General features: G+C 51.0%; 1 protein-coding gene across 1 annotated transcript in view; it reads right to left on the bottom strand.

Moving 5' to 3' along the window:
• Positions 1–1518: 1518 nt before the first annotated feature.
• TRIM46 (tripartite motif containing 46) overlaps positions 1519–14597 on the bottom strand; it is a 24556-nt gene continuing 11477 nt past the window's right edge. Inside the window, exons 6-10 of the mRNA XM_083416928.1 lie at positions 13825–14132; positions 12281–12402; positions 7867–8166; positions 4685–4982; positions 1519–2910 (exon numbers count right to left, since the gene is read on the bottom strand). Of these exons, the coding sequence (XP_083273054.1) occupies positions 2535–2910; positions 4685–4982; positions 7867–8166; positions 12281–12402; positions 13825–14132 (1404 nt within the window). The 3' untranslated portion in view covers positions 1519–2534. The remainder of the gene's footprint in view (positions 2911–4684; positions 4983–7866; positions 8167–12280; positions 12403–13824; positions 14133–14597) is intronic.

The following is a 14597-nucleotide window of genomic DNA, read 5'->3' as shown; positions in this document are numbered from 1 at the left end:
TTCACTTACTGTTACACGTGTTATAATGATATGTATTATTGTGTTTTCTTCTTGCTCGGTGACCCTTGATGGTTGGTGGCTACCAGCAGGAGACAATAATAAAATAAATAATAATAATAATAATAATAATAATAATAATAATAATTACTACTACTACTGCTACTAGACAGTAGGCTTTGTTCAGATCATGGATGAGGCAGACTCTAGCAAATGAAAGGGCACTCCATAATAATGGAGCCTAGCCCTTAAGATGTTACCAGACTTCCTTCTTTCGTTGTTGCATTTGCAAACAGAAAACACTGCAAAAATGCCATGACCTCTCTGCAACCCTCACTCTGCAGGTAGGAGCCTGCAAAAGGCTGCCCTGTGGAAACTCCCTCAAGTCACAACAAAACTAGCAATTAATTATTGGCTGGAACAGCATAAACTTAAATATCTCTGTTCCTAGTGCTGCAGTGCCCTCTGCTGGCTATTGCCAGAACCAAACACCTGTTGAAAGAACTGAGCGGCCCAGGGACAGTTCTGAGGGCCGCATAGAGAGGCACAGAGGGCCTGAGGCTCTTGCTCCCTCCTAACTTACATGCCCTTTTATTCTCAGACATGTGCAGGAGAAGGACCCACTAGATCACGGCTGCATATGCCAGAAGGATCTGCCCATCTCTACCTAAAGGTAAAGGTAAAGGTAAAGGGATGCCTGACCATTAGGTCCAGTCAGGACCGACTCTGGGGTTGTGGCACTTATCTCGCTTTGCTGGCTGAGGGAGCCGGCGTACAGCTTCCGGGTCATGTGGCCAGCATGACTAAGCCGCTTCTGGCGAACCAGAGCAGTGCATGGAAACGCCATTTACCTTCCCGCCGGAGTGGTACCTATTTATCTACTTGCACTTTGACGTGCTTTCAAACTGCTAGGTGGCAGGAGCAGGGACCGAGCAACGGGAGCTCACCCCGTTGCAGGGATGCGAACCGCCGATGTTCTGATCGGCAAGTCCTAGGATCTGTGGTTTAACCCACAGCGCCACCCGCATCCCCGCATCATCTCTACCTAGGCGGTCCTTAATGGTGGATGAAAGTGACTCCCCTTCCTTTCTTTTGGGGGGTGGGTAGCAGCTATCAGGGAGTGGGGGTGTCCTGCAGGGATGTCTGTTCTCCTTACACACTGACATTCAAAAGAAAACCAGGCATTGCAACTTGGAATCATAGAAATTAATAGTGGAAACCGTAGTGTCATGTTCTGGGTGCGAAATGAGGCTTCCTTAGGGAACAGTGAGGAGATCTCAGATGTGTGAAGGATCCATTTTAGGGACCTTCATGGAGAAGCAACATCCAGAAAACAAATTCAGTCAGTCAGAAGAGAGCCGGGTGCGATTCACCGTTCCGTTTAATGTTTTTTTTTTAATATCACAACAATCCTGAAGTGAACAGGCAGATCTACACTATAAAATCTTAAACCTGCACGAAAACAGTTTTGATTGCCTTAGTTCACCCCTGCCCACCCCCCTCTGTCCCACCCACCTCCCTTTCTCCCTTGGAGGGGGACTCTCAATTCCCCCCCCCCAACAGGGGTGACTTATTTATCCCGTTGCCCTTTCACACCCTTTGCCAAAAATCCAGAAACCCACAGTTTGCAAAACCCAAGACAGATTGGAAAAAACAGACTTTGACATCATGTAGACAAGATAAGAGATGGGACTCGATCCAAAAATGAGGAGGGTGAGGCACCTGTGAGGCCTTGCAAGACTTGCAAAGTTGGGGAAGGGGCTCTTTGGAAGGGGGGAGCGTTAAAAAACATTCAGTTCAAAATTGGAGTCAGACCAGGAGAGATGCGACAGGTGCCAATCACCCCGTCGCTGGTGGTGGGGTGTCGATGGAAAGATGTAGGGGGAAAAAGCACAGATGGATTACAGAGTTTAAAAAAGGGAGATTGTGTGTGGTTAAAAACATCCCTAATTCGTCCATGCATCAAACGAAACATCCTTACCTCCTCCACAGATGAAAATTCCTGCCCCACAGGGAGCTAGGTTCCTTCAGAGTCTTTGGGGCAAGCATCCCAACTGGGAGAGCGCCCCACCACCCCAAGGCACAAGGACACGGAGGGACCAGAAAAGATGTTGGAGCGTAGCGGGGGTAGGAAAAACAAAGGACCTGATGAAACAGAAAGACATTCCTGCCCCCCACAAGCACACACAGTGCAGCTTATGGGGGCAGCACCCCGCTCTGTCCCGTCCCTGTCCCCCACAAAATTATCTCCACAGCAAACGTTCTACGAGGGGAGGTCTACGACAGGATCGCGGTCTTTCGAAAGGCAGAGTCTCTTCTATCCGCTGGAAGGTCCATCAGCCCGCCAGGCGGGGCAAATCTCAGTATGGCCCGCGAGCGGAAGGGCGGCCATTTTGTTGTAGGCCCCAGGCATCCTCCGTCGCTTTCAACAGGCGCCCGGAGGCCCGTTTAGCGGGAGGGATGACTGTTCTCGTGCACCGGAGGCCGCCTCCCGCTCGGTTTCCGCCTCCCTCGCGCCAAGAGATGCCAAGAGACGCTCAGTCCATCTTGGAGAAGCCGCCAATGGTGACCTTCCGCTCCTGTCGGTTGGCCACCAGCTCCTGGAGGTGCAGGGCGCCGCCGCCGATGAAGCAGAAGGCGGGGCAGACGGGTCCCGAGCAGTCGATGCCGCACTCCCAGAGGCTGCGGAAGGAGACGGCGTCGAAGAACGTCACCTTGCCCCGCTCGTAGTCCAGGCAGATGCCCACACGGGGAGGCAGCGGCACAGTGCAGTTGCCGGGGTCCCGCGAGGTCAGCGCCACGCCGTGCGAGAGGAGGATCTTGCCCATGCCGATGGTCAGGAAGGCGAAAGGCGGCGCCGTGTCCAGGGTGGTGTCCTCAGCGCCGCTGTCATGGCCGCTGTCGGGGTCGTACCTGAGCCGCAGGAAACGAGGAGGCAAGGGGGTGGAGGAGTTAGGCCTCAGAGCAACAAGTCCGACGGCACATGAGCCTAGGAAGCTGGCTCGCACCGCGGTCAAGGCCCCAGCCCCCTGGGAACCTCCTTACCATGGGAGCTGGAGTCCAAGAACTACAGTTCCCACCAGCTCCGGGCCAGCCATGACTGAAGTGTTTTCAGACTCCAGCTCCCATCAGCCCCCAGCCAGCCTGGGCCGAAAGATAAGCCTTCGCAAGAAGTGACTGACGGTTAATCATCATCATCATTTACCGTATTTTTCGCTCTATAGGACGCACTTTTCCCCCTCCAAAAATTAAGAGGAAATGTGTGTGCGTCCTATAGAGCGAATGCAGGCTGCGCCGCTAAGCCGAAAGGCAGAACAGGGAGAAGGAGCGCTGCGGAGGGCTCCATCTTGCTGTTCTAGCTTGGGGACGACTGCGCGCAAAGCCTCTCCAGGGCAGCAGGGCGCTACGCTTCAAAGGCTTCAGGGATCTTTGAGGCTGGGGGTGCTGCTTCCCCCCACGGCCAGCTCCACACGCTCGGGTGAATGCACCTTGAATGCACCTTGTTTTAGAGGGGGAGAACAAGGAGAAAAAAAATTTTTCCCTGTTCTCCCCTTCCTATGGTCCGGTGCGTCCTATGGTCCAGTGCGTCCAATAGAGCGAAAAATATGGTATTTCTTATACGCCGCACATCTGGCTGGGTTGCCAGTCAGATCAGACAGCTCCCAATAAAATATAAAGGGACAAAGCAAACGTTTAAAAACTTCCCGAAAACAGGGTTGCCTTCAGATGATTCTAAAAGTTGTACAGTTATTTATCTCCTTGAATGAGCGTCTCCACCCTCATCGTTCAGTCCAGACAGTGAGATCCAGCACTGAGGGCCTTCTGGTGGTTCCCTCCCTGTGAGAAGTGAAGTCATAGGGAACCAGGCAGAGGGCCTTCTCGGTAGTGGCGCCCGCCCTGTGGAACCCCCTCCCATCAGATGTCAATGAGATAAAGAACTATACAACTTTTAGAAGACATCTGAAGGCAGCCCTGTATCGGGAAGCTTTTAATGTTTGACGTTTTGCTGTGTTGTTATTATGCTGGAAGCCACCCAGAGTGGCTGGGGCAACCCAGTCAGATGGATGGGGTACATTATTATTATTATTATTATTATTATTATTATTATTATTATTCCAACTGGAAGGGGCCTTAAGGATCATCTAGTCCAACCCCCTGCAATGCAGGACTACGCATCTCTCCCATATGGGGATTGAACCTGCAACCTTGGTGTTATCAGCAACACGCTCTAACCAGCTGAGCGATTGCAATATAGCAGTATTTCTATTTATACCCTGATCAATAAGCTGCTCAATATTACAGTCAATATCCTAATCAATATCCCTTCTGCAATACAGCTTGGTGGAGGTTTTTCTGTATACAGTGGTACCTCAGGTTACATACGCTTCAGGGTACATACGCTTCAGGTTACAGACTCCGCTAGCCCAGAAATATTAACTCAGGTTAAGAACTTGGCTTCAGGATGAGAACAGAAATCGTGCTCCGGCGGCGCAGCGGCAGCAGGAGGCCCCTTTAGCTAAAGTGGTGCTTCAGGTTAAGAACAGTTTCAGGTTAAGAACGGACCTCCGGAACGAATTAAGTTCTTAACCCGAGGTACCACTGTATATATAAACTTTATGAAATTAAAAAGACAATTTCCTTGAGAAAACCTGCCCCTCTTCCCCCCTCCAGAACAGGTGCTGCTCACCTGGGGCTCACCACATCCTGGGGTACTTGGAACCACTCTTGCAGCTTGCTCTCCAGCCCGACGCCCACCTTGACCAGGTAGGAACTAGGGTCCACGCAGCAGGCCCAATAGCTGCGCCCCTGGGTGACGGCCACATCCCCGATCACCAGGTCGATCGACAGGTGGCAGCTGGTCATCAGCCGCTCTGCGGCAAAAAGCATGGGCAGCCCCGGCACGCTCCGGACGGCCCGCTGGTCCTTGCTGATGGCCAGGCGCTCCCGGTTGAACCCCCACCGGTTGTCCAGGAAGAAGTTCAGCACTTGGGAGAAGGCGAAGGTGGGAGGCAGGCAGAAGGAAAAGGAGGAGAGAAAATCTTAACCAGGAAAAACCCGCCCTCACCAAAAGCTTATGAGGTGTAGAAACTTTAGACACATCAACACTTTAAACAGCCATGATTCTCCCCCAAATAACTCTGGGAACTGTAGCGCGCAGCAGAGACTGTATTTTTTGAGACTACTAAGGAAAAACCATCTTCCGCAGAAACTGCTGCTTGCCTTCTATCACTGTGCCATTGAGAGCGTGCTCACTTATGGCTTATGTGTGTGGTACCGAAGCTGTACTACCCAGGACAGGATGGGGTTGCGCAGGGTTGTGAAGGCAGCAGAGAGCATTGTTGGCTGCCCACTCTCCACCTTAGAGCAGATTTATGCCACAAGGTGCCATAGGAAGGCACTGGACATAGTAAAAGATCCATCGCATCCTGGTCACTGTCTCTTCGAGCTCTTGCCGTCGGGACGGAGATACAGGACGATGAAGACAAGAACGAGCCGTCTTAAGAACAGCTTCTTCTCCAGAGTGATCTCGGCCCTGAATGGGAAGCCCGGACTTTGAAAGTCATCTAATCTCCCTTGCTGTATTATACTGTATTGTTTAATTAGTGTTTTTATGGAGCAGTCAAGTAATTTCGTTGTCCCCGAAGGGGGCAATGACAATAAAGATATTATTATTATTATTATTATTATTATTATTATTATTATTATTATTATTATTATTTGTCAAGGGTGCAAAAAGTCATTAGGAGGTCCCTATTCCCCATCACAGAGCTAGAATTCCCAGAGTTCCTTAGGAAGAGGCACTGATTGTTAAACCACTCTGGGAATTTGTAGTCCTGGGAAGGGAATAAGGGTTCTCCTGACAACTCCTAGCACCCTTAAAATATTAAGAGTTCCCGGGATACTTTTTGGCTTTCTAAAGTGGTCTGATGTTGCTTTAAACCTACAGTGCAGATGGGGCTCATTCGTTCATTCGTTTAAAAAAATATTTGTATACCGCGACATCATTTTAAAATAGCCAAGCGGTTTACAGCAGTAAAACTGTGAACCATCCCGGCGAAGGGCTGTATACAAATTCAATAAACAATAACAATAAAACAGGAACCGTTCAGGACAGTGGCACCTTGTTTCTTGAACAGCTTAGTTGTTGAACAACTTGGAACCCAAATGCTATAAACCCGGAAGTAAGTCTTCCGGTTTGCAAACTTATTTTGGAAGATGAACGTGCTCCGATTTGAGTGCCACACTTTCTTTCTGAGTGCCACACGCTAAGGAGTGTCTGTTTACGCTATTTATTTTGCATTTTTGTGGCTTTTTATTTTGTTTTAGTGACTATGTGGAACCCAGCTCAGCTACGGATGGATGGATGGATGGATGGATGGATTGATTGATTGATTGATTGATTAATTGTGTGACTGCGGAAATGGATAAAAGCTGCAAAGCCACTTTAGACAGTGCAGGTAAGGGGGAAAAATACATTTTCATCATCTACAATACTGTTTCATTGATTTTACAGTACAGTGCATTGTTTATTGCTTTCATTTTATGGATCAATGGTCTCGTTAGATAGTAAAATTCATGTTAAATTGCTGTTTTAGAGGTTGTTTTTAAAAATCTGGAACGGATTAATCCGTTTTGCATTACTTTCTAAGGGAAAGCGCGCCTTGATTTTGGAACACTTTGGTTTTGGAACGGACTTCCAGAACGGATTAAGTTTGAGAACCAAGGTACCACTATAAAACCATTAAAAAAAGTTTAAAACATTTTTCAAAAGTTTGAAACAGGCATGAATTAAGCATTGGGGAAGGACGCATATTCTTCGCCACCTGCCTGGTGGGACAGGAAAGTTTTTGGCAGGCTTTTCAAAGAAGAAGAAGAAGAAGAAGAAGAAGAGTTTGGATTTGATATCCCACTTTATCACTCCCCTTCAGGAGTCTCAAAGCAGCTCACATTCTCCTTTCCCTTCTTCCCCCACAACAAACACTCTGTGAGGTGAGTGGGGCTGAGAGACTTCAGAGAAGTGTGACTGGCCCATGGTCACCCAGCAGCTGCATGTGGAGGAGCAGAGATGCGAACCCGGTTCACCAGATTACGAGACTACCGCTCTTAACCACTACACCATGCTGGCACAGAAGGTGTCTCCCGAATCTCTAGGGGCAGATAGTTCCACAGGACCAGGCCGATGGCTCTAAAGGCTCGGTTTCTCGTCATTGCCAACTCAGGAAAGGGTTGACGACACGCCTGCAGATAATCTCGGTGATCGAGTTGATCCCCGAGGTACCCTGGACCCAAATAACCTCGAAGGCTGCTTGCCTTCTATCACTGTGCCATTGAGAGTGTGCTCACTTATGGCTTATGTGTGTGGTACGGAAGCTGTACTACCCAGGACAGGATGGGGTTGTGCAGGGTTGTTAAGGCAGCAGAGAGTATTGTTGGCTGCCCACTCTCCACCTTAGAGCAGATTTATGCCACAAGGTGCCATAGGAAGGCACTGGACATAGTAAAAGATCCATCGCATCCTGGTCACTGTCTCTTCGAGCTCTTGCCGTCGGGACGGAGATACAGGACCATGAAGACAAGAACGACCCGTCTTAAGAACAGCTTCTTCTCCAGAGCGATCTCGGCCCTGAATGGGAAGCCCGGACTTTGAAAGTCATCTAATCTCCCTTGCTGTATTATACTGTATTGTTTAATTAGTGTTTTTATGGAGCAGTCAAGTAATTTCGTTGTCCCCGAAGGGGGCAATGACAATAAAGATATTATTATTATTATTATTATTATTATTATTATTATTATTATTATTATTTCCAGGTAAATGTGCCCAGGGCTGCCCTGGTTGTCAGACTGCCTATATTTTTAGGAGGGTCTTACCGGGCGCTGGTGGCGTGTGCAAGTAGATGTCCTCGCTGTAGTCTCCGAACCCAGCCTTGTTGTACCCCTTGACCCGCAGGACGTAGACACAGTCCGTGTCCAGGTACTCCACCATGGCGCTGGTGCCACGCACCTCCTCGCGGCGCTGCCACAGCTTGAGGGCCTTCCCTTTGGGCTCGGCGCGCCGGAACTCCACCGTGTAGTGCCAGGCGGACGGCGAGTGCTGCGGCAGTCGCCAGCAGAGGAAGATCTGGTCGTAGGCGTAGGTGCGCTGCGTGTCGATCACAGGGGCCTCCGGCGCTGCGGTGGGGGAGAGAGAGAAAGAAGGAGGGAGAGGGGGGCAAAGACAGGCGATGTCAGGCGGCGGCGCCGACAACAGGCGACGGGCACTCTGCACGGACCGACAGACAACCGGCTACAGGCTAAGGGGGTTCCAGAAGGCGAAAAAACGGGGTGGGGGGGAGAGCTGTCGGGAAGACGGGGCAAGCTGCTGAGAGACTCCGGGGAGCAGAAAGAGGCTGAGTGCGAGAGTCGGGGAGCAGGGTGGGAAGGGAAAGGGGGAAGAAAGAGAGGAGGAGGAGGAGAGGAAGAGCGGTGGCGTCGAGGCAGGAGGAGACAGAGCATGGCTGGATAGACAGAGAAGAGGAGGAGAGAGCTGAGGCGATATGGTGGTGGCCTTGAGAGGGCCAGGACATCGATGGAGAGGGCTGGGGAGCCAGATATGAGTTTCCCCCACTCCTGCCGTAGGACCCAAAAATGAATAAAAGGGGAGAAGACAGCACTGAATGATTGCCGCAAATCCCTTTGAGTTGCTTTCAGTAAAAAATGAAACGAATAATAAGTTTCATTCGGCCTAGGCAGTGAGGTCCAGCGCCAAGGGCCTTCTGGCGGCTCTCTCACTGCGATAAGTGAGGTTACAGGGAACCAGGCACAGGGCCTTCTCAGTAGTGGCACCCACCCTGTGGAACGCCCTCCCATCAGATGTCAAGGAGATAAACAACTGTCTGACTTTTAGAATACATCCGAAGGCAGCCCTGAATAGGGAAGTTTTAAATGTTTGAAGTCTTGCTGTATTTTAATTCGCCTGAAGCCGCCCAACGTGGCCGGGGCAACCCTGTCAGATGGGCGGCATATAAATCAAAATTATTATTATTATTATTTCTTGGTGGTGATGGGGAAAGAGAAACGAACCCTTTTGGAAACAAAATATGCAACTTACACTGCAGTCCACTGCAGGAATTGTTCCCACTGCATTCAGTGGGGCCTAGAAAGGCAACGCGAGCTAATTAACCTCAGATTTTTTTTGATCAGTTTGTTGGTTAAATCGGAAGAAGACTGTAATATTTTGCAGAGGAGGGAGGTGATTTTCAAAAACAAGATTCAGGGGGTCGTATCCTGTGTTAGGCCCTATTGAAAAATGGATGGATATGACATTTGTTTCAATGCGTGTAAAAATTCAGTTAGATGTAACCCGGGACCTCTAAAATGAAAAGGGTGAAGGAAGAAAGCCAGAGAATTAAAAGGGTATTATCCATGTTTTTGTTTGGGCACCAGGGAGTAAAGTTGCTTGAGAGCCCTGGCCCCTTCAACCCAGGCCACCAACAGTCAAAAAATCAAAAAGGGTCTTCTTCTGAGAGCCAAACTTCGCTCTGGGTGGCCCCAACCCAGAGTGATGCAGGATTACGTCAGCCCTGTCCAGGCAAACCCTGGATCAACCCCATTCGGTTCAAGATCTGGGATTTGTCTAACGCTGGTACACAGCCCTAAAAGGTAAAGGTAAAGGTACCCCTGCCCGTACGGGCCAGTCTTGCCAGACTCTAGGGTTGTGCGCCCATCTCACTCAAGAGGCCGGGGGCCAGCGCTGTCCGGAGACACTTCCGGGTCACGTGGCCAGCGTGACGAAGCTGCTCTGGCGAGCCAGAGCCGCACACAGAACGCCATTTACCTTCCCGCTAGTAAGCGGTCCCTATTTATCTACTTGCACCCGGGAGTGCTTTCGAACTGCTAGGTCGGCAGGAGCTGGGACCAAACGACGGGAGCTCACCCCGCCGCGGGGATTTGAACCGCCGACTTCTTGATCGGCAAGCCCTAGGTGCTGAGGCTTTAATCCACAGCGCCACCCGCGTCCCGGTACACAGCCCTACACAACCTCAATTCTCCCCAACTGGTGTTCAGAGGCCTAATGCCTCCCTTCGATGATTTTGCAGTTGATGTCCTCCAGAACACAACAGATCTCTGCAAGCTACAGGAAGCCTCTCTCCGATATGGAATGGTCTCCCTCGGGAGGTGGTGGGATCTCCTTCCTTGGAAGTTTTTAAGCAGAGGATGGATGGCCCTCTGTCATGGACTCTTTAGCTGAAATTCCTGCTTTGCAGGGGGTTGGTCTAGATGAAACATGGGGTCCCTTCCAACTCTACCGTTCTATGATTCAATGATATTTACACAGCTGAGGCAGCTCACCAACTCGCTCCTGGTATTTTGTCACCTCAGGCGACTGCCTGGCTTGCTTCCCAGGAATAAGAGTGGCCCCCAGTTCAGACAGGACAGAAATGTTTAACTGAAAACCAGGGGTAGCCAACCCTCTAGAATTTTGCTTCCCTGCAGCCTCCGGGGCTGATGGGACTTAGAATCCAGCAACATTTGAAGGGGCTGAATTGTGGCCTAAACCCCTGAATTATACAATGGAGAGTTTTGGCAGAAGTCAAGATACAGTGGTACCTCGGGTTACAGACGCTTCAGGTTACAGATGCTTCAGGTTACAGACTCAGCTAACCCAGAAATATTACCTCGGATTAAGAACTTTGCTTCAGGATGAGAACAGAAATCGTGCTCCGGCGGCACGGCAGCAGCGGGAGGCCCCATTAACTAAAGTGGTACCTCAGGTTAAGAACAGTTTCAAGTTAAGAACAGACCTCCAGAACGAATTAAGTTCTTAACCCGAGGTACCACTGTATTGGGAGAAAAGCTTTTGAGTTTTAAAATAGCAGGGAAGAAATAAATTTGGTTGGGGGGCAAGGAAGCGGCAGTGAAGCACACAGGGCCCCTAGAACTCTCTACCCCAAACCTGCACCCTTCTGTGTCATGCCTTGCAGAAGAAACTGAAACTATTTCGTCGTCCCAACCGTGAACGCTTACAGTGGTACCTCAGGTTACATACACTTCAGGTTACAGACTCCGCTAACCCCGAAATAGTGCTTCAGGTTAAGAACTTTGCTTCAGGATGAGAACAGAAATCATGCTCCAGCGGCAGCAGGAGGCCCCATTAGCTAAAGTGGTGCTTCAGGTTAAGAACAGTTTCAGGTTAAGAACGGACCTCCGGAACGAATTAAGTACTTAACCTGAGATACCACTGTATTTGGACACTGTCTACAGCAAAACCTAAATTGAGAATCAGCAGTGAGCGGGAAGGAACCCTGAGACCGAGCGGTCTTTTTTTTTACTCTGCACGCGCTCAGAGGTGCTTGGCCCGGCCAGAGCATCTTGAGGACCCGAACCAAACCTAAGCCACACAGGGGGACGGGAGGATGCAGGCGAAGGATGCAGGATGGAGGCGCGAGGGCTGGCGATGGGGGCAGAGGGAGGAGAAAGAGAGAAGTGAGAGAGAGTGTCAGGCGGCTCAGGGAGGACTGAGGTGGAGGGGGGTCGGCTGGGCGGGAGATGACTTGCCTCATTTTTTTACTTCGATGATGACTCAGCAGCAGCCAAAGCCTATAAACAAAGAGAGGTAAAGCAGGTCTGAGATGGGTCAACAGCCAGGCACGGGGCGGAGGTGGGCCGCTGGGGGGCGGGCGCTGCGCCTGGAATATCGGGTGGGCTATGGATAATGGGATGCGGGGGTCACAGGTCGGGGGGGTGAGATGTAGCTGACCGGGGCCAAGAATCCCAGGGTGCGGTCCAGAGGCGATGTGAGAGACGGGGTGGCGGGGGAATCAAACACCCACCCAGCCCACCTTGGGTCTGGAGGGGGATGCGTGAAGTGGGAATGGGGTGAAGCAGAATGGAAGGGGGGGGAACAGCCCCCATACTTACCCTCCGCGCCCAAGGGCCGTGATCTGTCAGATCGGCGCCACACAAGCTACCTTCCCTCGGAGGATCACAGCGCAGGCCAAGCCCCACTGTTAGGGGGCGGCCTGAGGGCTCCTGGGAGGGGGTCACCCCTCACAGGCCCCAGGCAAGGAGGAATTGTCCTGCTACGATCAAAAACAAATCCCAGCTCTGCGCCCGCTGCTTTTCACGCAAGGGCGGCGGTTCCTTCGGCGAGCTGGACCGGGTAAGGATTTCCTCCGGCGGACACGGCACCGGCACGGAACGCGAGGGCACGGGAAGGATGCCCACGACCCTGCTGCCCCATCCCTTTGAGGCCCGCTTCCTACCACGCCGAAGCCCCCTCGGCCGCCGCACGTCCCGTACGTACCTTTGATGAAGGTGAGGTCCGTGAGCAGCTTCAGCTCTCGGCTGACATCCACCTGGAAGTGGCTGAAGGACGAACTGGCTGCCGGGCGGAAGACCTGGAGGGAGTCGGTCGCCCGGACGATCCTGCCGGCGGGGTGGGGGGTTTGGTGGAAGGAAAGAGGGGGTCAGGCAAAGAGGAACAGTTTCCCAAGGCAGATCCAAGGCCTACTGTCCTGGCCAGCCACTGGGCGCTGGGTGCTACGATTCCCATCATCCTGACCCATTGGCTGCCCGCGCTGGGGGTGATGGGAGACGGAGCCCAACAGCATCCAGAGGGCAAAGGTCAGATGAGGCTGAACTTTGGTAGAGATACACACTTCTCTTCAATATATCTGTACTATTTTCATCAGTTGTGCTCAGGGGTCATTCAGACGTTGGCAATATTGCATTAGTTTTCCTAACTACAGTGGTACCTCGGGTTACATGCGCTTCAGGTTACAGACTCCGCTAACCCAGAAATATTACCTCGGGTTAAGAACTTTGCTTCAGGATGAGAACAGAAATCGGGCTCTGGCGGCGCGGCAGCAGCAGGAGGCCCCATTAGCTAAAGTGGTGCTTCAGGTTAAGAACAGTTTCAGCTTCAGAACAGACCTCCAGAACGAATTAAGTTCTTAACCCGAGGTACCACAGTACAATGTTTTTTTAATGTTCATTTTGTGCCCCAGTACCTCTTGCATAACAGAACCACGGCTTTTTGACCAATGTACTGGCATGTTGGCTTGAATTTTTATTTACACCACTGAGCGCACCACATGACGAAACAACAAAAGACATTGGGCCGCGTTGCTATGTCTCAACACACAACAACGCTCTCGTTCCGCACATGCCTGCTTCTGTTATTATTAAAGGCATTACAAACTGCGTTCCAGTCTGATTTCCCTACTCATATTGAAATACTGCCCCTCAATGAGACCAAACGTTCATCAGTAAAACACCACACACACCCACATTCCACACTGCTTCACACATTAAACGCTCGCTTCCGTCTGAGACTCGGGAAACGCCATGACAGGAAATGAGGCCGCCATTGGGGGTAGCGACGGAACTGACGATTCACCATGCTAGAGAAGAAACTAAAAATTTACTTTTTTTTAGTTTCTTCTCCCGTTCAATTCACAAAATGTTTAGGGGTACGCATACCCCTGCATCCCCTCAGAAAAAAGCACTGGCATAATGAAGGAATACGGACCCGCCGTAGGAAACCCCTCGAAAGCTGACACTTGTCGCTCGATTTTTCTACCAGAGCTAACTCCCAAACTTCCCAACGCCACATGGCGGCAGGTACTCCTTCCAGAAACTTCCAGTGCTCGGTTTCTTACCTAGCTGCCGACAATAACTGACCAGTAAGACATTAGGAAACGCACATTTGTGTTACCTGCCAAGAAAAAGTGGAGGGAAGCAAGCTCCCGGGGATTTAGTTCTCTCCCATTATGGCACAAACTTCCCCGGGTGCCATTTTGAATTTGTTGCATCCACACACACACACACACACACACACACACATACCTGTTATGCAGCTGCTTGGCAGCCTGGACAAAGCAGGGTTGGTCCGTCTCCTTGAGCACCTCCTGGGTGTAGCCCACCATGCCAGAGTTCTCCATCATGGCACGGTGCTCGTGCAGCTGCGCCCGCAGGTTGGAGACACGGTCCTGCCGGCACTCCTCAATGGCGTTGAGCAGCGACGACTGCTTCTCCTCCAAGAGGGTGCTCAGCCCGCGCATCAGCCGGGCCACTTCCTCCTTGGCCTGGGCACCATTCGCCTGCAGGGAGGCAAAACACATGAGGCAGGAGGGGATATATTGTTTATTAATATCCTATAGGGATGCGGGTGGCGCTGTGGGTTAAGCCACAGAGCCTAGGACTTGCTGATCAGAAGGTTGGTGGTTCGAACAGCAGAAAACAAACTTGCTCCATCTCCCGTGTGATAATTTTGTTGTTATTATTATGCAGTATAAACACCAACAACTGGGAAACACTGGCCTGCGAGCGCTCCAGTTGGAGAACAGCCTTTGCCAATGGCGTCATGGGTTCTGAAGATGCTCGAACTCAGGACGCAAGGGAGACACGTTACTGTATTTTAATATTTTGTTGGAAGCTGCCTAGAGTAGCTGGGGAAGCCCAGCCAGATGGGCAGGGTATAAATAATAAATTATTATTATTATTACTAAGAGGAAGGCATGCTTGGCAAACCCTCACCGTGATCAACTCCCGCCCGGAAACCTACATCCCCACTGTGGAAGGAAGTGTGGATCCAGAACTGGCCTCCACAGTCACTTACG

The sequence above is a fragment of the Podarcis tiliguerta genome (genome assembly GCF_965153285.1).
Source record: "Podarcis tiliguerta genome assembly, chromosome: 16".
Classification (NCBI taxonomy): Eukaryota; Metazoa; Chordata; class Lepidosauria; order Squamata; family Lacertidae; genus Podarcis; species Podarcis tiliguerta.
The sequence above is the reverse complement of the archived record's forward strand: the minus strand, read 5'-3'. Positions and strand labels throughout refer to the sequence as shown.